Source organism: Camponotus floridanus, unplaced genomic scaffold (genome assembly GCF_003227725.1).
Source record: "Camponotus floridanus strain SB8 unplaced genomic scaffold, Cflo_v7.5 scaffold250, whole genome shotgun sequence".
Lineage (NCBI taxonomy): Eukaryota > Metazoa > Arthropoda > Insecta > Hymenoptera > Formicidae > Camponotus > Camponotus floridanus.
Genome location: NW_020229382.1, coordinates 445,481 through 472,457, shown reverse-complemented (window position 1 = coordinate 472,457; position 26,977 = coordinate 445,481). Strand labels below are relative to the sequence as shown.

General features: G+C 28.8%; 3 protein-coding genes and 2 long non-coding RNA genes across 9 annotated transcripts; all 5 read left to right on the top strand.

Annotated features, from left to right (window-relative positions):
• The first annotated feature begins 3,645 nt into the window (after nt 1-3,645).
• Nucleotides 3,646-4,218, top strand: LOC112638141. Its single transcript, XR_003122895.1, has 3 exons — nt 3,646-3,725; nt 4,002-4,126; nt 4,193-4,218. It is a non-coding gene; the product is annotated as an uncharacterized LOC112638141 (long non-coding RNA).
• Nucleotides 4,219-4,265: 47 nt separating this feature from the next.
• LOC112638140 lies at nt 4,266-5,062 on the top strand. The gene is made up of 3 exons (XR_003122894.1): nt 4,266-4,328; nt 4,547-4,638; nt 4,718-5,062. It is a non-coding gene; the product is annotated as an uncharacterized LOC112638140 (long non-coding RNA).
• Nucleotides 5,063-7,599: 2,537 nt separating this feature from the next.
• LOC112638139 (lysosomal aspartic protease-like) lies at nt 7,600-11,748 on the top strand. 2 transcript variants are annotated; one of them, XM_025409243.1, is made up of 6 exons: nt 7,600-7,704; nt 8,586-8,817; nt 10,017-10,142; nt 10,208-10,343; nt 10,564-10,656; nt 10,736-11,748. In XM_025409243.1, exons 2-6 carry the CDS (start codon nt 8,798-8,800, stop codon nt 10,913-10,915), a joined length of 555 nt encoding a protein of 184 aa, XP_025265028.1. In that variant the 5' UTR covers nt 7,600-7,704; nt 8,586-8,797; the 3' UTR covers nt 10,916-11,748. The 2 variants fall into 2 exon arrangements, with proteins under 2 accessions (XP_025265028.1, XP_025265027.1); XM_025409242.1 differs by lacking the exons at nt 7,600-7,704; nt 8,586-8,817 and adding an exon at nt 9,592-9,742.
• Nucleotides 11,749-13,537: 1,789 nt separating this feature from the next.
• On the top strand, nt 13,538-26,447 carry LOC105248149 (lysosomal aspartic protease-like). 4 transcript variants are annotated; one of them, XM_025409233.1, is made up of 8 exons: nt 13,538-13,710; nt 23,246-23,478; nt 23,936-24,054; nt 24,198-24,430; nt 24,701-24,823; nt 24,887-25,025; nt 25,241-25,333; nt 25,413-26,447. In XM_025409233.1, the coding sequence occupies exons 1-8, from the start codon at nt 13,649-13,651 to the stop codon at nt 25,590-25,592; spliced, it is 1,182 nt and encodes a 393-aa protein (XP_025265018.1). In that variant the 5' UTR covers nt 13,538-13,648; the 3' UTR covers nt 25,593-26,447. The 4 variants fall into 4 exon arrangements, with proteins under 4 accessions (XP_025265018.1, XP_025265020.1, XP_025265017.1 ...); XM_025409232.1 differs by lacking the exon at nt 13,538-13,710 and adding an exon at nt 21,064-21,238; XM_025409235.1 differs by lacking the exon at nt 23,936-24,054 and having other exon boundaries at nt 23,246-23,336.
• On the top strand, nt 14,169-17,900 carry LOC105248148 (aspartic proteinase A3-like). Its single transcript, XM_025409241.1, has 8 exons — nt 14,169-14,221; nt 14,695-14,927; nt 15,373-15,500; nt 15,641-15,875; nt 16,172-16,297; nt 16,361-16,496; nt 16,712-16,804; nt 16,884-17,900. The coding sequence occupies exons 4-8, from the start codon at nt 15,685-15,687 to the stop codon at nt 17,061-17,063; spliced, it is 726 nt and encodes a 241-aa protein (XP_025265026.1). The 5' UTR covers nt 14,169-14,221; nt 14,695-14,927; nt 15,373-15,500; nt 15,641-15,684; the 3' UTR covers nt 17,064-17,900.
• Nucleotides 26,448-26,977: the final 530 nt, after the last annotated feature.

Genomic DNA, 26,977 nt, shown 5'->3' with positions numbered 1-26,977 from the left:
CGCTAAGTTTTTTAACTAAAATTTTTTTATATGTATTAATTTTTAATTTTTATATAAATTTTTATTTTTTATTTATTAATTTTTAATTTTTAATTTTTTTAATAATTTTTAATTTTGTATTTTGTATTATCATTTTCTTTTTTTTTTTTAATTAAACTTTTCAGGATGTATATGCATATGATTATTGCAATGTATATGATTGTTCATATTTTCAATTCGATTTTTTATAATAGATATATTACAATTCATTTAATATCATTTTTCTTTTAATATTGAAAATAAAAAAGAAATATGTCTATTTTACAGTAAAAATTTTTATTCAGTTGGCGCAACTTTTTAATATTATTTGTATGAAATTAAAACAATTACTTTGTACAATTTTTTTTAGTTAAATTATTTTAAGTTTTTATTTTCAATTAGCGTAATTTTTGGATATCATTATTTTTCTAGGATATAATGTAGAAAATTAAATCAGCTATTTTGTATAACTTTTTTTGGTTAAAGTATTTTTATAAGCTTTTATTTTCACTTAGCGCAACTTTTTTAATATCATTATTTTTGTAGGATATACAATACAGTAGTTTTTTACAGTTAATAATACACTATTTTGCAAATACATATACTGTTTTTTACGCGGACTTAGCACCTTTTTTTACCTTTTTTTTAAAAGGGTAATTTTTTAGGGATATCACTCTTTTTTGTACTATATGTTAAACATCTCTAAATAAATGAGCAAAGAACCCGCCATCACCCCCGTCATATTTCATTAAAATTAGACAATCTTCTTTGCTTACTATATAGATATTCAGATCCTTTAAACTTCTTTGCTACTCTTATTGCAAAAATAACGGATAACTACAAATCAATATGTCATTAGAAACCGTACACCTCTTTTCATTCAAAAACTAAGCATTTTAGAGAAAAACGTTTTAGACAAAAATTGTATGATTTTAAAGGGAACATAAGATGGTGTCATTGGTTTAACCTCGGGTGGCATCGTTAAGGTCAGGTCAAGGACATCTTTAATTTCTTAAATGGAATCACCTATTTTTTATTGCATACTTTTATAGCTTATGTCGAGAGCTTTCCAAAATACTATAATAAAGTATTTTTTCATTGAGTACTTTTCGATTTATAAAACTTAAAATAAAATCTTAATTTTACATAAACTATAAAATATCTAGTAAAATATTTATTTCTCGATTATCTTACCNTTTCAAATTATTTATTGTAAGTTAATGTTGCATAATTGTCTGTTTGATATAAACAATATATTTCTTTCGAAGAATTATTTTTATTATTAATCATAAATTTCTGTAAAATAAATGTTCTTCATTGAAGATACACGTTCAAGCAAAATATAGTATATTTAAATTAAATTGATCGAAATGGAAATTTATGAGGATTTTTCGAATGTTTCGCGCCTTTTCTACCTGTTCAAGCATTCAACAGAGGGACAACGCGTGATCATATATGTATACATAACGCTACGAATACCAGTACAGTGCTAAGGAAGAGTTAATAAACGACAACATTTTATTTTTCTGCGTATCAGGTCATAAAGTGTCGAAAGAAAGTCGTCATTGAAATTTTCACGATCGAGACATCACCATAAATCAAATTCTGAAATATGTTTCGCCTTTTTGTGATAATGACGATGCTCTTTATGACGAATTGACGCGCGATTAAACAGGTCAGTATATTATATTGTATGCATATTGGCATAAATATCGACTTCGAAAGATCGATTTTTTTCTCGTCTTCGACTTCTTGGATTAAACCGCGTGGCTTGTACAAATGCAAATAATGCTTCAATACAAATTGGATGAAATGATTTCGTTGATCAAAACGTATATTTTGATTTATTAATTAAAGAGTAAATAAAATAAAATATTTTGGGAAAAAGTGACTTGTTGTTTTTTCGTAACGTTCGCTTTGTCCATCTTGTCTTTATCCCCTATTTAAACGACGACCGTTAACATAAATATCATGCTTGGAGGTCATCAAAACATGTAATTGTAACTATTTTTTCATGCGTTACTGTACGTATAATGAGTTGCTTTATATTATTTGTTTAATTGATATTCTCTGTTTTCTTATTTTTAATACTCTTTTTTTATTACTTGTTTTCTAAATTACTTTTGTATGTAAAATCAACATGCAAATTAATTAAAATTCAATGTCTATTAAAATAATTTGGTTTAAAATAAACTGTACAAATCAATAATTAACTTTTGATACACACACACACACACACACACACACACATATATATATATATATATTGAGTTTCATACAATTTTAAAAAGATCATCGAATAATAAACATTTCTGAAATATTTATATTTAAATGCGTAATGCACTTATAATTGCAAAGTATGTAAGTTATACAATTAAATTTTTGAGAATGTGTAGACTTTCATGACTACATTTGTTCTGAAAATATCAATTAGTCATATCAAACGTAAATATTCATTTTACATATATATTTAGAATACCATACATATATCATAGAATGTTGTTTATGCTATTTCAAGGACTTCATTGCACGAGATGGATGGAGAATCTTCGGAAAAAGTTGGCACCGTCTTGCAAAAAGTTCCTTCGTTACGTTAGTAATCTTCCTTCAGTACGTTTGACCAATTCAAAAACATAGCTTACATGGCAGTATTAAATTGGAATTCCACCGCAAAAATTTCAAGTTATATTTAATTGTGGTTCCCCACATCTTTGGATATTTTCCAAAAAATGCACACACCCTTTTTGTTGTAAGTAATTTGTTTGTGTGTGTGTGTGTATATATATATATATATAATATATATATAATATATATATACATATTCCGTCATTAATATATTTTTCAAATATAATCTTGAAAATATTGTTGAAAAGTTGAATACATAATACAGATATATATTTATGTTAATTTATAGTAATTTTAATACTATAAATTTAAATATTACAATGGCAAATTTGTAATTTTGGAAATGTACTAATTATTAAATAATTTATCAGCTTCATTCTCCAAAGATTCAAGCATTGATAAACAAAGATAATTTATGAATTAATGCGACAAATACATTTACATGTATAAAATATGGCATTATTTGTAAAAGAATATTGCATAATTGATATAGATTAATAAGACAATATGTCCATATATATTTTAATCTTCTTCTAATATTGCTAAATTTTCGATATTATTGAATATGTTTCAGTACGACCTTGTTAGAGATAAAAGTAACAAATACTATATATCACCTTATTCTAATGATCACGTAGTACTATTAATATAGAATATTTGAATTATAAGTTACATGGTCTTCTATCTACTGATTTAGTGAAAGTAAGTCATTTATTAAGCAATCAATCCATATCAGTTAGAAATAAATCATACGAGTAAGTATTAAACATTTCTTAAGCAATCATGTTTTTTTTTTCGCGCGCAAGGACGATGTATGTAACTATTTCTGTATCGATTTTATCACAGGTTGCCCAAACTCACTGTTTTGCGAATCAAACATTGTAGAAGTGACAGACGCATCAGACATAAATATAATATTTGATAAATATATAACTATACATGATAGACACAGATTTTGGTGGTATGGTTAGGGCTGCTATATTTTAATTTATATTATTTGCACTTACGATAACGCCAGTCTTCGGCAACATGATTGAACAAGGTCTAGTGTCATCACGCATTTTTAGTTTTTATCTAAATAGGTATACATATCTTCTCTGTTTTATGAATAACATATATCTATAGAAAAGAGTATTTAATTAACATGCAGTTCTATTTGTATATATTTTTATATTTATTATATACTTATTTTAATATTAATATAAATTAAATTTATTATTTATACATAGTATCATAATTTCTATATAGTAATTATTTTCATATTAAATTAATATTTATATTTACACATTAAATATAATGTATAATTTATCATAATTATCACATACATACATATGCGATATAAAAAATACAATTTGCAGAGACCCTAACTCAGCTAATTTAGGTGGTAATTGACATTCGGTGGTTCCGATCCTGCTTATTACGAAGGAAATTTTACATATGTTCCTGCTAATATCGAAAGATCCTGGGAAATTACCATAGATAGGTAACGTTATATATTTTAAATTATATTAATCATATTTCAACAAATTGTTTACGTTACGCTTTATAGTATCGAAATAGATGGGATTCCTTTTTTGCAAGAGATACTGTCCTACTACCATTGATACAAGTATTTGGAGAATAATTGGACCAGAAAAGGATATTCATTTATTAATCGATATATTTATACTAATCCACAGGGAAGAGTAAGTAATATCTTTCAAGTAGTCATATCTTTCAAGCACGTAGCCTTTGATAACAAAATAATAAAAAGTTGATAATAACAATACAAAAATAAATATTTGGTACGTTGCAATAAAACATAAACTTCTATGGAACAATGACATTAGTCCTTGTTTCCGAAAACTTAATATATTCATTAAATATGATTAATTATTAAATTGATATTATGTTTTATTTAAAGGTGGACTGCAATAGAATTTCTCAATTGCCTACAATCCAGTTTAATTTGGGTGCGAGGCCTTGAATCTTACCGGTAAAGATTACATCATTCGGGTGAGTGTTATATGAAAATTACTTAAATTATCTAAATAAATATAAGAAAAGGTTATATTGTGTATTTAATTCTGCTCAGGGTCCACATAATAAAAATCGATGTTCAAGCGTCTTCTGGAAACATATGGACCCAAAATATAACGATGAAAGTAAATTTATTAAGTCGTGGATTCTGGGCACGTCATTTATAGGCCGCTACTACACCGAGTTTGACATGGACAAAGAACGAGTGGGATTTGCTTTGGCAAAAAATTTATAGAATTCATCAAAACCTATAGAAAGTTTTTCATTGCCTTCTTTTATTGAAAACTTTATCAATTTTTAATAATTTGCTCAATATTCTGCAGCAAAAAAAATTTAATTATTTTTAATCACCAACTGATAAAGTTTGCGTATTATCAATGTGAATTTTTGCGTAATATGTAGATAGCTGTATGTAGTTTTTAACAGCAATACTTTATCTTGAAAGTAATTAACATGAGTTTATTGCTAATTAGATTGTGCGAAATTTTGGGAACAGTGTCATTTGCTAAAATCCTTGTTTCATGGCCGTCTAGTCGATATAATCAGTTTATATTTTTGAAATGATTATTACTTCTTCATTATCATTCTTAATCACGCGCACGTTTAATAATTTATTTTATTACAATTGGTTCAATTATAAAACAAAATATTTAAATAATATATTTTTAAATTTGACTGATCGATAGAACGGATCGATAACATGGATGTATTTCGAATGCGCGCGATTGTATATACATCAGTCATTAAATGTCGATAAATGATGGCTCTAGTAGTCGAGTACAATTTCTTCTTTGTATGTCGCAACGTACAGAAAGAAATTTACCAGAAATTTCGAAAATATGTTCTGTTTTTTCGTAGCAGCAGTGTTGCTGATCGACGCGGAAATCCAAAGTTAAGTTTATGCATTGTATCATGTGTTTAAGTTACGTATCGATATAATAAATGCTGATTTTATAAAATCAATCTCTCTCGTCGTGATCACATTTGATTATCTGAAATCCAAAACCTATGTAAATGTGATGACATTCATAAAACGCTGATAAATCCTAAATAGAAAGTTATTCAGTGCGATGATCAATAAAAGTTTTTAATTTTTTATGAGAATGTTATAAAAATAATTTTCTTCTTGCTCGATTTAATAAGAATTAAAAATGAGAGATTACCATTGAGTGATGATCTAATAAAATTAATTTGAAGCTCTCTCGTAAATAAAGCATTTTTATGGATCCAGAATTGCAAAAGTTTCCCATTTTATTCCTTACATCTTCGTACGTGAATAAGAATTAATATGCTTCCATTCAGTAAGAGAACAACTTGTTGTCATCGCTTTAAGATAATTTCGCTGCGATCTAAAATATTTTCGAGCCGCATGAAATCATCGACTTATCGACTTGATTTTATCTGTATTATGCATTCCATCATGTGCCCTTAAATGCATAACGATGTTGTTTACACGGCAAGCGCGTTTTCCTGATTACAATTTACTATATCGTATTAATCCCTAGATATTGCGGAGATATAAGTGCGATAATATGTTTCGCTGTCATATAAATACAAATAATATCTCGGTGTCTTCTTTTAATTCAAATTCTTGCATAAATCGATTGCGTGAAGAGTTTAGAGAAAAATCTGACATTTTCTTTGTTCTTGGTTAATAAATGCCACGAAAATTTCGCAATTAATGCAATTAGCACGCGATTCAGTAGCGCCTTTCGATTTTTTTGAATTAAATAAGCTTTGTTAAAGAGTTCTTAAGAACTGATTTCATATTCGGATATCATATTTCATACTATGGTTGAATATTAAGAGCGTGAAAAATTAATTATTATCGATCGATTATTATTTTCTATTTTTGTCTGAAATAATTTGATTATAAATTGAATATAAATATTGCACTATTACGCTATTATTCATGAATTTTAATTGTAATATATGAAATATATGTTTACATACATATACTAAATGTTTGAATAATACCAATATTCGGTCACTATCAACTTTTTAAATCAGGATGACTTGAAAAAGAAACTAATGAAAACGTATTATAATTTTTTTATCTTATAATATGTTTATTTTATTATAAGTTTATTTTATAATGTAATTTGAAATTATGATCATAATGACGTTTCTCATTATTGCAAATTGTTTATTTCGATATACTAATCACATATTTTTAATAAAATTTTTAATAAAAGTACACGTTTCCTTATTGGAGATGTATTATTTCCTTCACAAAATTTGATTGCATTTTCCTGAAATTTGCATAATATAGAAAAGAAATATATATAGTATAGATTTTTAGTTTTCTATAGTTATTAGTATAGATTTTTAATTTTGTATAGTATCTTGAGTTAAAATATTCATATTAATATTATTCGAAATTTAACATAACAATTGTTCATAACACAAAATTTCTGAAATTAATGATTATTCAAATATATATTCAAGATTATGTATATTTTCTTGTCTCTTTAGAAACCTCAAGTATTCATCAAATAAAGTGTGATGTATAATTGTATAAATATAATTTTATCGCACCAAAATTACATAAAAAAATGTCGATAATTTTTTCAAATTATCTATTGTAAAGTTAATGTTGCATAATTGTCTGTATGATATAAACAATATATTCTTTCGAAAGAATTATTTTTATTATTAATCATAAATTTCTGTAAATAAATGTTCTTCATGGAAGATACACGTTCAAGCAAAATATAGTATATTTAAATTAAATTGATCGAAATGGAAATTTATGAGGATTTTTCGAATGTTTCGCGCCTTTTCTACCTGTTCAAGCATTCAACAGAGGGACACGCGTGATCATATATGTATACATAACGCTATCGAATACTAGTACAGTGCTAAGGAAGAGTTAGTAAACGACACACTTTACTTTTCTGCGTATCAGATCATAAAGTGTCGAAAGAAAGTGTCATTGAAATTTTCACGAATCGAGACATCACCAATAAATAAATTCTGAAATATGTTTCTTTTTGTGATAATGACGATGCTCTTTATTACGATTGACGCGCAATTAAACAGGTCAGTACATATTATATTGTATTGCATATTGGCATAAATATCGAACTTCGAAAGATCGACTTTTCTCGTTTCCGACTTCTTGGATTAAACGCGTGGCTTGTACAAATGCAAATAATGCTTCAATACAAATTGGATGAAGTTTCTTTGATCAAAACGTATATTTTGATTTATTAATTAAAGAGTAAATAAAATAAGAATATTTTGGAAAAAGTGACTAGTTGTTTTTTCGTAACGTTCGCTTTTGTCCATCTTGTCTTTATCCCTATTTAAACGACGACCGTTAACATAAATATCGTGCTTGGAGGTCATCAAAACATGTAATTGTAAACTATTTTTTCATGCGTTAACTGTACGTATAATGAGTTGCTTTATATTATTTGTTTAATTGATATTCTCTGTTTCTTATTTTTAATACTCTTTTTTTATTACTTGTTTCTAAATTACTTTTGTATATAAAATCACATGCAAAATTAATTAAAATTCAGTGTCTATTAATATGATTTTGTTTAAAACTGGACTGTACAAATCAATATTTACTTTTGATACACACACACTCACACACACACACACACACACACACACACACACACACACACACACACACACACACACACACATATATATTATATATATATATGAGTTCATACAATTTAGAAAGATCATCGAATAATAAACATTTCTGAAATATTTATATTTAAATGCGTAATGCACTTATATTGCAAGTATGTAAGTTATACAATTAAGTTTTGAGAATGTGTAGACTTTCATGACTACATTTGTTCTGAAAATATCAATTAGTCATATCAAACGAAAATATTCATTTTACATATATATTTAGAATACATACATATATCATAATTGTTGTTTTATGTTATTTCAAGGACTTCATTGCACGAGATGGATGGAGAATCTTCGGAAAAAGTTGGCACCATCTTGCAAAAAGTCCTTCGTTACGTAGTAATCTTCCTTCAGTACGTTTGACCAATTTCGAAAACATAGCTTACTATGGCACTATTAAAATTGGAATTCCACCGCAAAAATTTCAAGTTATATTTAATTGTGGTTCCCCACATCTTTGGATATTTTCCAAAAAATGCACACACCCTTTTTGTTGTAAGTAATTTGTTTGTGTGTGTGTGTATATATATATATATACATATTCCGTCATTAATTATATTTTTCAAATATAATCTTGAAATATTGTAAAAAGTTGAATACATAATACAGATATATATTTATTTAATTTTATAGTAATTTTTAATACTATAATTTAAATATTACAATGGCAAACTTTGTAATTTGGAAATGTACTAATTATTAAATAATTTATCAGCTTCATTCTCCAAAGATTCAAGCATTGATAAACAAAGATAATTTATGAATTAATGCGACAAATACATTTACATGTATAAAATATGGCATTATTTGTAAAAGAATATTGCATAATTGATATAGATTAATAAGACAATATGTCCATATATATTTTTAATATCTTTCTAATATTGCTAATTTTCGATATTATTGAATATGTTTCAGTACGACATTGTAGAGATAATAGTAACAAATTCTATATATCACCTTATTCTAATGACTCACGTAGAACTATTAACATAGAATATTTGAATTACAAGTTATATGGTCTTCTATCTACTGATTTAGTGAAAGTAAGTCATTATTAAGCAATCAATTCAAATCAGTTAGAAATAAAATCATACGAGTAGTTTAAACATTTCTTAAGCAATCATGTTCTTTTTTTCGCGCGGCAACGACGATGTATGTACTATTTCTATATCGATTTTATCACAGGTTGCCAAACTCACTGTGGCGAATCAAACATTTGTAGAAGTGACAGACGCATCAGACATAAATATAATATTTGATAATATGTAACTATACATGATACACACATATTTGGTGGTATGGTAGGGCTGCTATATTTTAATTTATATTATTTTGCACTTACGATAACGCCAGTCTTCGGCAACATGATTCAACAAGGTCTAGTGTCATCACGCATTTTTAGTTTTTATCTAAATAGGTACATATCTTCTCTATTTATGAATAACATATATCTATAGAAAAGAGTATTTAATTAACATGCAGTTCTATTTGTATATATTTTTATATTTATTATATACTTATTTTAATATTAATATAAATTAAATTTATTATTTATACATAGTATCATAATTTCTATATAGTATTATTTTTCATATTAAATTAATATTTATATTTACACATTAAATATAATGTATAATTTATCATAATTATCACATACATACATATTGCGATATAAAAAATACAATTTGCAGAGACCCTAACTCAGCTAATTTAGGTGGTAAATTGACATTCGGTGGTTCCGATCCTGCTTATTACGAAGGAAATTTTACATATGTTCCTGCTAGTATCGAAAGATCCTGGGAATTTACCATAGATAGGTACGTTATATATTTTAAATTATATTAATCATATTTCAACAAATTGTTTACGTTACGCTTTATAGTATCGAAATAGATGGGATTCCTTTTTGCAAGAGATACTGTCTAGCTACCATTGATACAAGTATTTGGAGAATAATTGGACCAGAAAAGGATATTTCATTTATTAATCGATATATTTCTACTAATCCACGGGGAAGAGTAAGTAATATCTTTCAAGTAGTCATATCTTTCAAGCACGTAGCCTTTGATGACAAAAATAATAAAAAGTTGATAATAACAATACAAAAATAAATATTAGGTACGTTGCAATAAAACATAAACTTCTATGGAACAATGGCATTAGTCCTTGTTTCCGAAAAACTTAATATATTCATTAAATATGATTAGTTATTAAATTGATATTATGTTTTATTTAAAGGTGGACTGCAATAGAATTTCTCAATTGCCTACAATCCAGTTTAATTTGGGTGGCAACGCCTTCAATCTTACCGGTAAAGATTACACCATTCGGGTGAGTGTTATATGAAAATTACTTAAATTATCTAAATAAATATAAAAAAAGGTTATATTGTGTATTTAATTCTGCTCAGGGTCCATATAATAAAAATCGATGTTCAAGCGTCTTCTGGAAACACATGGACCCAAAATATAACAATGAAAGTAAATTTATTAACTCATGGATTCTGGGCACGTCATTTATAGGCCGCTACTACACCGAGTTTGACATGGACAAAGAACGAGTGGGATTTGCTTTGGCAAAAAATTTATAGAATTCATCAAAACCTATAGAAAGTTTTTCATTGCCTTCTTTTATTGAACACTTTATCAATTTTTAATAATTTGCTCAATTTTCTCCAACAAAAAAAATTTAATTATTTTTAATCACCAACTGATAAAGTTTGCGTATTATCAATGTGAATTTTTGCGTAATATGTACATAGTTGTGCGTCAATTTTTAACAGCAATACTTTATCTTGAAAGTAATTAACATGAGCTTATTGCTAATTAGATTGTGCGAAATTTTGGGAACAGTGTCATTTGCTAAGATTCTTGTTGCATGGCCATCTAGTCGATATAATCAGTTTATATTTTCGAAATGATTATTACTTCTTCATTATCATTCTTAATCACGCGCACGTTTAATAATTTATTTTATTACAATTTGGATTAATTATGAAACAAAATATTTAAATAATATATTTTTAAATTTGACTGATGGATGGAACGGATCGATAACATGGATGTATTTCGAATGCGCGCGTTTGTATATACATCAGTCATTAAATGTCGATAAATGATAGCTGTAGTAGTCGAGTACAATTTCTTCTTTGTATGTCGCAACGTACAGAAAGAAATTTACCAGAAATTTCGAAAATATGTTCCGTTTTTTCGTAGCAGCAGTGTTGCTGATCGACGCGGAAATCCAAAGTTAAGTTTATGCATTGTATCGTGTGTTTACGTTACGTATCGGTATAATAAATGCTGATTTTATAAAATCATTCTCTCTCGTCATGATCACATTCTATTATCTGAAATCCAAAACCTATGTAAATGTGATTACATTCATAAAACGCTGATAAATCCTAAATGTTATAAAAATCATTTTCTCCTTGCTCGATTTAATAAGAATTAAAAATGAGAGATTACCATTGAGTCTAGTAAAATTAATCTTGAAGCTCTCTCGTAAATTAAGCATTTTTATGGACCCAGAATTGCAAAAGTTTTCCCATTTTACTCCTTATATCTTCGTACGTGAATAAGAATTAATATACTTCCATTCAGTAAGAGAACAACTTGTTGTCACCGCTTTAAGATAATCTCGCTGCGATCTAAAATATTTTCGAACCGCATGAAATCATCGACTTATAGACTTGATTTTATCTGTATTATGCATTCCGTCATGTGCCCTTAAATGCATAACGATGTTGTTTACACGGCAAGCGCGTTTTCCTGATTACAATTTACTATATCGTATTAATCCCTAGATATTGCGGAGATATAAGTGCGATAATATGTTTCGCTGTCATATAATTAAAAATAATATCTGGGTGTCATCTTCTTTTGATTCAAATTCTTGCATAAATCGAATGCATGAAGAGATTAGAGAAAAACCTGACATTTTCTTTGTTCTTGGTTAATAAATGCCACGAAAATTTCGCAATTAATGCAATTAGCACGCGATTAGTAGCGCCTTTCGATTTTTTTGAATTAAATAAGTTTGTTAAAGAGTTCTTAAGAACTGATTTCATATTCGGATATCATGATTTTTCATATTATGGTTGAATATTAATAGCGTGAAAAATTAATTATTATCGATCGATTATTATTTTCTATTTTTGTCTGAAATAATTTGATTATAAATTGAATATAAATATTGCACTATTACGCTATTATTCATGAATTTTAATTGTAATATATGAAATATATGTTTACATACATATACTAAATGTTTGAATAATACCAATATTCGGTCACTATCAACTTTTTAAATCAGGATGAACTTGAAAAAGAGAACTAATGAAAACGTATTATAATTTTTTTATCTTATAATATGTTTATTTTATTATAAGTTTATTTTTATAATGTATTTGAAATTATGATCATAATGACGTTTCTCATTATTGCAAATTGTTTTATTTCGATATACTAATCACATATTTTTAATAAAATTTTTAATAAAAGTACACGTTTCCTTATTGGAGATGTATTATTTCCTTCACAAAATTTGATTGCATTTTCCTGAAATTTGCATAATATAGAAAAGAAATATATATAGTATAGATTTTTAGTTTTGTATAGTATATATAGTATAGATTTTTAGTTTTGTATAGTATATATAGTATAGATTTTTAGTTTTGTATAGTATCTTGAGTTAAAATATTCATATTAATATTATCTGAAATGTAACATAACAATTTGTTCAGAACACAAAATTTCTGAAATTAATGATTATTCAAATATATATTTCAAGATTATGTATATTTTCTTGTCTCTTTAGAAACCTCAAGTATTCATCAAATAAAGTGTGGTGTATAATTGTATAAATATAATTTTATCGCATAAAATTACATAAAAAAATGTCGATAATTTTTTCAAATTATCTATTGTAAAGTTAATGTTGCATAATTGTCTGTTTGATATAAACAATATATTCTTTCGAAAGAATTATTTTTATTATTAATCATGAATTTCTGTAAATAAATGTTCTTCATTGAAGATACACGTTCAAGCAAAATATAGTATATTTAAATTAAATTGATCGAAATGGAAATTTATCAGGATTTTTCGAATGTTTCGCGCTTTCTCTACCTGTTCAAGCATTCAACAGAGGGACACGCGTGATCATATACATACATAACGCTATCGAATACTAATACAGTACTAAGGGAGAGTTAGTAAGCGACAACACTATTTTTCTGCGTGTCAGGTCATAAAGTGTCGAAAGAAAGTCGTCATTGAAATTTTCACGAATCGAGACGTCACCAATAAATAAATTCTGAAATATGTTTTGCCTTTATGTAATAATGACGATGCTCTTTATGACGATTGACGCGCGATTAAACAGGTCAGTACATATTATACTATATTGCATATTGGCATAAATATCGAACTTAGAAAGATCGATTGTTTCTCGTTTCCGACTTCTTGGATTAAACGCGTGGCTTGTACAAATGCAATTAATGCTTCAATACAAATTGGATGAAGTTTCTGAAGAAATTGAGTTTCTTGACGAAGTCTCTCACGGACACATCAATTTTTCCCAAATTCAAATCTAGTTAAATAACGTTTTTTGTTAATGTGAATTGTGCAATTTACAAGATTATCGTCTACGATTATCGTCTCGTATGCCTGTCACCTGATTTTTATTACATCGTATATACTTGATAAGGACCACAACCATATGGTTAAAACGTTGTATTAATAAACAAATTTTCGAGCTAGTTTGGTCGACAACACATTTTTCAATGATCCTTTGATTATTTGACTAGCGACATTAAGATATTTATAATTTATAAGTATCGTGCTTGGAGGTTATCAAAGCATGTAATTGTAAACTATTTTTTCATGCGTTAACTGTAGGTATAATGAATTTATATTATTTGTTTAATTGATATTCTCTGTTTCTTATTTTGAATACCCTTTTTTTATTACTTGTTTCTAAATTACTTCTGTATGTAAAATCATATGCAAAATTAATTAAAATTCAATGTCTATTAAAATGATTTTATTTAAAACTGGACTGTACAAATCAATAATTACTTTTGATTCATATATATATATATATTATATATATATATAATATATATATATTATATATTTAGAAAGATCATCGAGTAATAAACATTTCTGAAATATTTATATTTAAATGCGTAATGCACTTATATTGCAAGTATATAAGTTATACAATTAATTTCTGAGAATGTGTAGACTTTCATTACTACATGTGTTCTGAAAATATCTATTACTCATATAAAATGTAAATATTCATTTTACATATATATTTACAATACATACATATATAATAGAATGTTGTTTATGTTATTTCGAGGACTTCATTGCACGAGATGGATGGAGAATCTTCGGAAAAAGTTGGCACCATCTTGCAAAAAGTCCCTTCGTTACGTAGTAATCTTCCTTCAGTACGTTTGACCAATTTCAAAAACATAGCTTACCATGGCACTATTAATATTGGAATTCCACCGCAAAAATTTCAAGTTATATTTGATTGTGGTTACTTAGATCTTTGGATATTTTCCAAAAATTGCACACACCCTTTTTGTTGTAAGTAATTTGTTTGTGTGTGTTTATATATATATATATATATATATATATATATATATATACACATATTCCGTCATTAATTATATTTTTCAAATATAATCTTGAAATATTGTGAAAAGTTGAATACATAATACAGATATATATTTATTTAAATGTATAGTAATTTTTAATATTATAATTTAAATATTACAATGGTAAACTTTGTAATTTGGAAATGTACTAATTATTAAATAATTTACCAGCTTCATTCTCTAAAGATACAAGCATTGATAAACAAAGATTATTTATGAATTAATGCGACAAATACATTTACATGTATAAAATGTGGCATTATTTGTAAAAGAATATTGCATAATTGATATAGATTAATAAGACAATATGTCTATATATATTTTTAATATCTTTCTAATATTGCTAATTTTCGATATTACGGAATATGTTTCAGCACGACGTTATAGATATAATAGTAACAATTCCTATGCATCACGTTATTCTTATGACTCACGTAATACTATTAATATAAGATACTTGGATTACACGTTATATGGTTTTCTATCTACTGATACAGTGAATGTAAGTCATTATTAAGCAATCAATCCAAATCAGTTAGAAATAATCATACGAGTAATTTAAACATTTCTTAAGCAATCATGTTTTTTTTTTTGCGCGGCAACGACGTTGTATGTATTATTTCTATACCGACTTTATCGCAGATTGCCAAACTCACTGTGGCGAATCAAACACTTGTGAAGAAGTGATGGACGCATCGGACATAAATATAATATTTGATAAATATGTAACTATACTTGGTAGACACAGATTTGATGGTATCGTAGGCCTGCTATCTTCCGATTTATATAGTAGTCCATTTACGATAACGCCAGTCTTCGACAACATGATTCAACAAGGTCTAGTGTCATCACGCATTTATAGTTTTTATCTAAATAGGTACATATCTTCTCTACTTATGAACATCATATATCTATAGAAAAGAGATTTAATTAACATGTGTGCAAATCTATATGTATATATATTTATACTTATTATATACTTATTTTAATATTAATATAAATTAAATTTATTATTTATACATAGTATCATAATTTCTATAGTAATATTTTTTATATTAAAAGTATTATTTTTTATATTAAATGAATATTTATATTTACACATTAAATATAATTTATAATTTATCTTAATTATCACATACATACATATTGCGATATAAAAAATACAATTTGCAGAAACCCTAACTCAGCTAATTTAGGTGGTAAATTGACATTTGGTGGTTCTGATCCTGCTTATTACGAAGGGAATTTTACATATGTTCCTCTTATTTACATAGGATTATGGGAAATTACCATAGATAGGTACGTTATACTTTAAATTATATTAATCATGTTTCAACAAATTGTTTACGTTACGATGTGTAGTATCGAAATAAATGAGGTTACTTGGTGCGAAAGATTCTGCCAAGCTACCATTGATACAAGTATTTGGAGAATAATTGGACCAGAAAAGGATATTTCACTTATTAATCGATTTATTAGAACTAATAAACGGGGAAGAGTAAGTAATATCTTTCAAGTAGTCATATCTTTCAAGCACGTAGCCTTCGATAACAAAAATAATAAAAAGTTGATAATAACAATACAAAAATAAATATTAGGTACGTTCCAGTAAAACATAAACTTTTATGCAACAATGACATTAGTTCTTGTTTCCGAAATACTTAATATATTCATTAAATATGATTAATTATTAAATTGATATTTTGTTGAAAGGTGGACTGCAATAGAATTTCTTATATGCCTACAATCAAGTTTAATTTGGGTGGTAAGGCCTTCAATCTTACCGGTAAAGATTACACCATTCGGGTGAGTGTTAAAAGAAAATTATTTAAATTATTTAAATAAATATAAGAGAAGGTTATATTGTGTATTTAATTCTGCTCAGGATCTAAATAATGTTAATCTATGTGTAAGCGTCTTCATGAAACATCACGACCCAACATTTGAGAGTAATGCTAATTTATTTAAATTATGGATTCTGGGCACGCCATTTATAGGCCGTTACTACACTGAGTTTGATATGGAGAGAGGCCGAGTGGGATTTGCTTTGGCGAAAAATGTATAGAATTCACCAAAACCCATAGAGAATTTTACATTGCCTCCTATTATTGAACACTTTATCAGTTTTTAATAATTTGCTTAGTTTTCTACAGCAAAAAAAATTTAATTATTTTTAATCGTCAACTGATAAAAACTTTGCGTATTATCAATGTGAATTTTTGCGTAATATGTACATAGCTGTGTAGTAATTTTTAACAGCAATACTTTATCTTGAAAGTAATTAACATGAGCTTATTGCTAATTAGAATGTGCGAAATTTTGGGAACAGTGTCATTTGCTAAGATCCTTGATGCATGGCCGTCTAGTCGATATTATCAGTTTATATTTTCGAAAGGATTATTACTTCTTCATTATCATTCTTAATCACGCGCACGTTTAATAATTTATTTTAATACAATTTGGTTTAATTATGAAACAAAATATTTAAATAATATATTTTTAAATTTGATTGATCGATAGGACGGATTGATAACACGGATATGTTTCGAACGCGCGCGATTGTATATAGAGCAGTCATCAAATGTCGATAAATGATGGCTCTAGTAGTCGAGTACAATTTCTTCTTTGTATGTCGCAACGTACAGAAAGAAATTTACCAGAAATTTCGGAAATATGTTCCGTTTTTTCGTAGCAGCTGTGTTGCTGATCGACGCGGAAATCTAAAGCCAAGTTAATGCATTGTATCGTGTTTACGTTACGTATCGGTATAATAAATGTTGATTTTATAAAATCAATCTATCTCGTCGTGATCACATTCGACTTTCTGAAATCCAAAACCTATGTAAATGTGATTGCATTCATAAAACATTTATAAATTTTAAATAGAAAGTTATTCAAGGCGATGAGCAATAAAAGTTTTTAATTTTATGACAATGTTATAAAAATCATTTTCTCCTTGCTCGATTTAATAAGAATTAAAAATGAAAAGTTACCATTGATTCTGTTACGTCCAGGCCCGAGGGAGGATGGGCCGAAGGAAGAGCGTAACACTTGTATCCCGAGAACAGATACCTTAAGGACAAGTGTTTCGGGTCGAGCGAGCCTGCGGATGAGTCAAAGATAGGTCAACGACCACAAGGGTCGATTTTACGCTATTTCTGGTCCAAATGCCCGCTCGTCGGTCTCCTTTTTGATAAAGGAACTTAATCCTTTTTACCTGGGACGGGACCAAGTACGATTCAGGAGCGTGGGTGATGAGGGGGAATAGATTGAATTGAATGCGAGGAGATAAATTTAATTGAATTTATTATACATGAGAAAAAAGAAATTATTTAAACATTTTGATTATAATTGTTTATGATCTAATACAATATTAAGTGTAAGTGTAGGTGTGTGTGCGAGACGGAGGGTTCCACTAGGGAAGCGATTACAATAAGTAAAGGAAGTAGATGGGGGGGGGGGGGGGGCGAAGTTCATAAATAAAAGAAAAGACTTACTATTTGATGAGAACGAGAATAAGTCGATTGTAATTGTTGCTGGGCCCCCTTGGCGTCGAAGATGACGAAATATTTGCGCTGACTCGATACTGTAGAATACGAATAACTGCTGCAGGGCCCCTTTGGCTTTGAAGATGACAAGATATTTGCACTGACTCGATACTGTTAATCTCGATATAATGATGATAGTAAAAAATATCACGAAGGCTTGAAGAATATTTGTACAAGTGTCGATTTGTTCGAAGTTCGCGCTTATATATCATTTTGGATTACCCTCTCCTAGCGTGAGAAATAAGGGAAATTGACGAATAGAAATCCTCGTTAGATTTCCATGGTCTCCTCCCTGCCCTTACTTATGCATTTTAGAACAAATGTAACAAGTCAGAATTTTATTACATTACTTCGCGAATAGGAGAGCATCTTCCAAAACGGGGGACTTAGGATTCTCAGTATCGGAGGTGGTAGTAATTTATGCTTTGCAGGATGCGTCTGCTAAAGACAAAGGGATGACTTTTACTACCCCCATGAAATAAAACAGGGTACGTGTCGTAACATCCGGTCATTCGCGTTTTATGAATAGTTTCTTTTATTTTCTATAGCTTCTGTAGATTTTATGAGTTTTTTCAAGTGATCAGAAAACATCAAATTCATCTAGCTGACTGCCGCCTTAGCTAACCGGATGCTACTCTTTATAGCTCGTTAATATCTGACTGTTATTTTGGAGCATTTACTGAGGATCTCATTTCAATTTAACTGTCATTAACGATTTTGGAAGCCGTGCACGTGAGCACCATAAACTACGGGAAAGAAAAGAATCGTGAGCTCCTCTGGACGTAAGAATTCTAATAAAATTAATCTTGAAGCTCTCTCGTAAATAAAGTATTATTATGGACCCAGAATTGCAAAAGTTTTCTCGTTTCATTCCTTTCATCTTCGTATGTGAACAAGAATTAATATGCAACCATTCAGTAAAAGAACAGCTTGTTGTCATCGTTTTAAGATAATCTCGCTGCGATCTAAAATAATGATCTAAAATATTCTCAAACCGCATGAAATCATCGACTTATCGACCTGATTTTATCTGTATTATGCATTCCGTCATGTGCCCTTCAATGTATATCGATGCTGTTTGACACGGCAAGCGCGTTTTCTTGATTACAATTTACTATATCATATTAATCTATATATTGCGAAGATAAAAGTGCGATAATATGTTTCGCTGTCATATAGTTAAAAATAATATCTGGGTGTTATCTTCTCTTGATTCAAATTCTTGCGTAAATCGAGAGTACAAGAATGGACTGCGTGATGAGATTAGATAGAAAATTGACACCTTCTTTGTTCTTTGTTAATAAATGCCACGAAAATTTCGCGATTAATGCAATTAGCACGCCATTCAATAGCGTCTCTCGACTTTTTTGAATAAAATAAGCTTCGTTAAAGAGTTCTTAAGAACTGATTTCATATTAGGATATCATAATTTCTCTTATTATGGTTGAATATTAAGAGCGCGAAAAATTAATTATGATGGACCGATTATTATTTTCTATTTTTGTCTGAAATAATTTAATTATAAACTAAACATAAATATTGCACTATTATTACGCTATTATTATTTATGAATTTTAATTGACATATATGTAATATATGTTTAGATATACATGCTATATGTTTGAATAATATTAATATTCGGTTACTATCAACTTTTTTAAATCAGGATGGATTTGATAAAGAGAAATAATGAAAACGTATTGTAATTTTTTTATCTTATAATGTGTTTATTTTATTATAAGTTTATTTTTATAATGTAATTGAAATTATGATCATAATCGACGTTTTTTATTATTGCAAATTATTTTATTTCGATATACTAATCACATATTTTAAATAAAATTTTTAATAAAAAAATACGTTTCCTTATTGGAGATGTATTATTTCCATCACAAAATTTGGTTGCATTTTCCTAAAATGTGTATAATGTAGAAAAGAAATGTATATATAGTAGATTTTGAGTTTTGTATGGTATCTTGAGTTAAAATATTCATATTAACATTATCCGAAGTTTAACATAACAAATTGTTCAAAGCAAAATTTCTGAAATTAATGAATATTGAAATATATATTTCAAAATTATGTATATTTCCTTTTCTTCTTAGAAACCTCAAGAACTGATCAAATAAAGTGTGGTGTATAATTGTATAAATATAATTTTTCCGCACAAAATTACATAAGAAAATGTCGATAATATTTTCAAATTATCTATTGTAAAGGTAATGTTACATGATTACCTATTTGGTTGATATGAACAATATATTCTTTCGGAAGAATTATTTCTATTCTTAATTCTGAATTATTTCTATTCTTCATTTCTGTAACTAAATGTTCTTCATTAAGAATACACGTTCATGCAAAATATAGTATATTTAAATTAAATTGATCGATGGAAATCTATCAGAATTTTTTGAAAGTTTCGCGCTTTTTCTACCTGTTCAAGCATTCAACAGAGGGACACGCGTGATCATATATATACATAATGCTATCGAATACTAATACAGTACTAAGGGAGAGTTAGTAAACGACAAAACTTTATTTTTTTGCGTGTCAGTTCATAAAGTGTCGAAAGAAAGTCGTCATTGAAATTTTCACGAATCGAGACATCAGCAATAAATAAATTCTGAAATATGTTTCGCCTTTTTGTGGTAATGACGATGCTCTTTATGACGATTGACGCGCGATTAAACAGGTATATATTATATTATATTACATATTGGCATAAATATCGAACTTAGAAAGATCGATTTTTTCTCGTTTCCGACTTTTTGGATTAAATGCGTGGTTTGTACAAATGCAATTAATGATTCAATACAAATTGGATGAAATTTGAATGATCAAAACGTATATTTTGATTTATTAATCAAGGAGTAGATAAAATAAGAATATTTTTGAAAAAGTCGCTCGTTGTTCTTTCGTAACGTTCGCATTTGTCCATCTTGTCTTTATCCCTATTTAAACGACGAGCGTTAACATAAATATCGTGTTTGGAATTCATCAAAACATGTAATTGTAAACTATTTTTTCACGCGTTAACTGTAGGTATAATGAGTTGCTTTATATTATTTGTTTAATTGATATCCTCTGTTTCCTATTTTTAATACCCTTATAACGATGCACCCATGCACCCCTGATTCCCAGCAGGCGATCGCTGGAAGCTGCCGCCCGGCATAAGAACCGCCGGGCAAGGGCAGGGCGCTGAGCGCCACATTTTTAAACATTAAAAACGAAGTCGTACGGTTGAGCTTCGAAATAACGAAGCGCGCCGAAAACGGCCGACGAAATCCGAACGATCGGGTTAAGTCCCCTCGCGCCCGGCTCCACCGCGCGCCACGAACGGAGCCGTCACGTTTTGCGGCCGCTCGACGGGGGTAACGTTGTTTTTACGCCGGCGCGGGCTAATTAGTCCCGTATAAAAAGGGCCTGTCGAGCGAAGAAGACTCACTCTTTTCCGAGTTTCTCCAGCGCACCAGTCGCCAGAGCAAACTCAAATAAGACGCCAAAAGCAGTGAAATCAGCGGTGGGGAGTACCCCGCCACACTGGGAATTCTCAGGATTCGCGAAGATAGGCGCAATCCTTTCTAAAAGTGCATCCAGAAATTGGGGCGTTCCCCGATCTCTCCGGGAGTTCCCGGCAGACGCACGAATCCAGCTTCCGTCACCTGTCCGACCCGTGCATCCGGAGGTAGAGAAGAGAGCTACCTCCGGCGGGACGTTCTCGCTGGCACGGTCTTCCCGAAAGGAAATCCCGTCGTTTCATTTCCACGAAAATACGCGGTTTTACGAGCAATCTCGCATCGTACGAAAAAAGCGGTCGAAAAACGCCGGCACGCGCCGTGACGTCACGCGTCCATCGACCGACGATTAAACAGCTGATCAATTTAAATTCTTTATTACTCGCGAACGCTGCATTGCATCGGCACCCGGTCTTCACGACCCGCTGCGCGAACTCGTGGTGCATCCGACCGTGCAACATCAAGCATAAGCACCGATTGCAAACCCGCTAAAACACGTTGCAATTATTAGCACATTTCCGACACGAGTCGCGAGCCCACGAACGAACGCCCGCGGCATATCTCGAACGCGTCGAGTTCTTGCGATATCCACACGAACGCAATTGTATATACGCGCCGAGTTTCTTTTGCGATAAGTACTCGCACACGCACGCAACTGTACCTGTACAAACTCTATTTTTTTAAATATATTTTCTTTTGTTATTTTATTAACCGAACCCCGCGTTGCACTTATTTCTACGCCTGCCTAATCGAACCCGATCACCACGACTGCCGTTATCCGCGGAAATAAGCCCGTTACACCCTTTTTTTGATTACTTGTTTCTAAATTACTTGTGTATGTAAAATCACATGTAAAATTAATTAAAATTCAATATCTGTTAAAATTATTTTATTTAAAACTGAATTGTACAAATTAAAAATTATTTTTGTTATATATGTGAGTTCATACAATTTAGAAGGGTTATAGTGTAATAAACACTTCTGAAATATGTATATTTAAATGCGTAATGTACTTGTATTGTAAGTATGTAAGTTATGCAGTTAATTTCTGAAATTGCGTAGATTTTCATGACTACATTTGTTTCTGAAAACATCTATTAGTCATATCAAACGTAGGTATTCATGTTACATATATATTTACAATACATACATATATCATAGAATGTTGTTTATGTTATTTCAAGGACTTCGTTGCACGAGATGGATGGGGAATCTTCGGAAGAAGTTGGCACCATCTTGCAAGAAGTCCCTTCGTTAGGTAGTAATCTTCCTTCAGTAAGTTTGACCAATTACGAAAACATACTTTACTATGGCGACATTCAAATTGGGGTACCACCTCAAAAATTTAGAGTTGCATTTAGTACTGATTCCGCACATTTTTGGATATTTTCTCAACATTGCACACTGTCTTTTTGTTGTAAGTAGTTTGTTTGTATATATATATATATATATTTTATCAACAATTACATTTTTCAAATATAATCCTGCGATATTATGAAAAGTTGAATATGTAATACAGATATATATTTACTTAATTTAGTAACTTTAATATAGTAATTTAATAGAGTAATTTATTATTTTAATTTTTAATATTATAATTTAAATATGACAATGGCAAACTTTGTAATTTGGAAATGTATAATTATTAAATAATTTATCAGCTTCATTCTCTAAAGATACAAGCATTGTTAAACAAAAATAATTTATTAATGTATTCGACAAATACATTTACATGTATAAAATATGGCATTATTTGTAAAAGAATATTGCATAATTGATATAGATTAATAAGACAATATCTCTATATATATTTTTAATCTATATATATGTTTCTAATATTGCTAATGTTCGATATTACTGAATATGTTTCACAGTACGATATAATAGATATAATAGTATCAATTCCTACACATATATATCACGTAAAACTAATATTGATTTAAAATACTTGGATTACAAAGTACATGGTTTTCTATCTACTGATATAGGGAATGTAAGTCATTATTAAGCAATCAATCCAATTTAGTTAGAAATAAAATCATACGAGTAGTTTAAACATTTCTTAAGCAATTATGTTCTTTTTTTTTGCGCGGCAACGACGATGTATGTACTACTTCTATACTGATTTTATCGTAGGTTGCCAACCTCACTGTAGCGAATCAAATATTTGTAGAAGTGATAAACGCATCAGACATAAATATAATATTTGATTCATATGCAACTATACTTGATACACACAGATTTCATGGTATGGTAGGCCTGCTATCTACCAAATTATATACTGATGCATTTACGATAACGCCTGTCTTCGGCAACATGATTCAACAAGGTCTAGTGTCATCACGCATTTTTAGTTTTTATCTAAATAGGTACATATCTTCTTTACTTATAAACAACATGTATCTATAAAATAGAATATTTAATAAACATGCAGTTCTATTTGTATGTAAATTTATATTTATATTATACTTATTTTAATTTTAATATAAATTTAATTTATTATTTATACATAGTATCATAATTTCTAATTAGTATCATTTTTTATATTAAAGTAATATTTATATTTACATATTAAATATAATTTATAATTTATCTTAATTATCACATACACATTGTGATATAAAAAATATAATTTGTAGAAACACTTCATCTAATTTTGGTGGCAAATTGATATTCGGTGGTTCCGATCCTGCTTATTACGAAGGGAATTTTACATATGTTCCTGTTAGTGTCCAAGGATATTGGCAAATTATTATAGATAGGTACGTTAGTCTTAAAATTATATTAATCATGTTTCAACAAATTGTTTACGTTATCGCTCGTAGTATCGAAAGAAATGAGGTTACTTGGTGCGAGAGATTCTGCCAAGCTATCATTGATACAAGTGTTTGGAGAATAATTGGACCAGAAAGTGATATTTCACTTATTAATCGATACTTTATTGATACTGGTACACGGGGAAGAGTAAGTGATATCAAGTGATCATATTTTTAAAGCACATAGCCCTTAATAAAAAAATGATAAAAAATTGATAATAGTGATATAAAAATAAATATTAGGTACGATCGAATGAAACATAAACTTCTATGGAATAGTGACATTAATTTTTGTTTTCAATATATTTAATATAATCATTAAATATAATTAATTACAAACTTAATATTATGTTCTATTTAAAGATAAGCTGCCATAGAATTTCTGAGTTGCCTACAATCACGTTTAAATTGGGTGGTAAAGCGTTTAATCTTACCGGTAAAGATTACACCATTCGGGTGAGTGTTATGAAAAAATTATTTGAATTATGTAAATAAATATAAGAGAAGGTTATATTGTGTATTTAATTCTGCTCAGGATCTAAATAATGATAATCTATGTGTAAGCGTCTTCATGAAACACCACGACCCAACATTTGAGAGTAATGCTAATTTATTTAAATTATGGATTCTGGGCACGCCATTTATAGGCCGTTACTACACTGAGTTTGATATAGAGAGAGGCCGAGTGGAATTTGCTTTGGCGAAAAATGTATAGAATTTACCAAAACCCATAGAGAATTCTACATTGCCTCCTATTATTGAACACTTTATCAGTTTTTAATAATTTGCTTAGTTTTCTACAGCAAAAAAAATTTAATTATTTTTAATCGTCAACTGGTAAAAACTTTGCGTATTATCAATGTGAATTCTTGCGTAATATGTACATAGCTATGTAGTAATTTTTAACAGCAATACTTTATCTTGAAAGTAATTAACATGAGCTTATTGCTAATTAGAATGTGCGAATTTTTGGGAACAGTGTCATTTGGTAAGTTCTTTGTTGCATGGCCGTCTAGTCGATATATCAGTTTATATTTTTGATCGGTTTATATTTTTGAAATGATTATTACTTCTTCATTATCATTCTTAATCACGCGCACGTTTAATAATTTATTTTAATACAATTTGGTTCAATTATGAAACAAAATATTTAAATAATATATTTTTAAATTTGATTGATCGATAGGATCGATAACACGGATATGTTTCGAATGAGCGCGAATATTTTGTATAAATAACAATCATCATGTCGATAAATGATGGCTCTAGTAGTCGAATATAATTTCTTCTTTGTATATGTCTCAACGTACAGAAAGAAATTTACCAGAAATTTCGAAAATATGTTCCGTTTTATCGTAGCAGCTGTGTTGCTCATCGACGCGGAAATCTAATGCCAAGTTAATGCATTGTATCGACTGTTACGTATCGGTATAATATATGTTGATTTTATAAAATCAATCTATCTCGTCATGATCACATTCCATTTTCTGAAATCCAAAACCTATGTAAATGTGATTGCATTCATGAAATACTGATAAATCCTAAATAGAAGGTTATTCAATGCAATGATCAATAAAAGTTTTTAATTTTATGATAATGTTATAAAAATCATTTTCTCCTCGCTCGATTTAATAAGAATTAAAAATGAAAAGTTACCATTGAATCTAATAAAATTAATCTTGAAGCTTTCTCGTAAATAAAGTATTTTTATGGACCCAGAATTGCAAAAGTTTTCCTATTTCACTCCTTACATCATCATATGTAAACAAGAATTAATATGCTTCCAGTAAGATGACAACTTGTTGTCACCGCTTTAAGATAATCTGTAATCTGAAATATTTATTAACCGCATCAAATCATCGACTTATCGACCTGACTTTATCTGTATTATGCATTCCGTCATGTGTCCTTTAATGCAGAACTTGCTATTTACACGGCAAGCGCATTTTCCTGATTACAATTTACTATACCGTATTAATCCCTAGATATTGCGAAGATAAAAATGCGATAATTTGTAAAATCACATGCAAAATTAATTAAAATTCAATGTCTATTAAAATGATTTTATTTAAAACTGGATTGTACAAATTAATAATTACT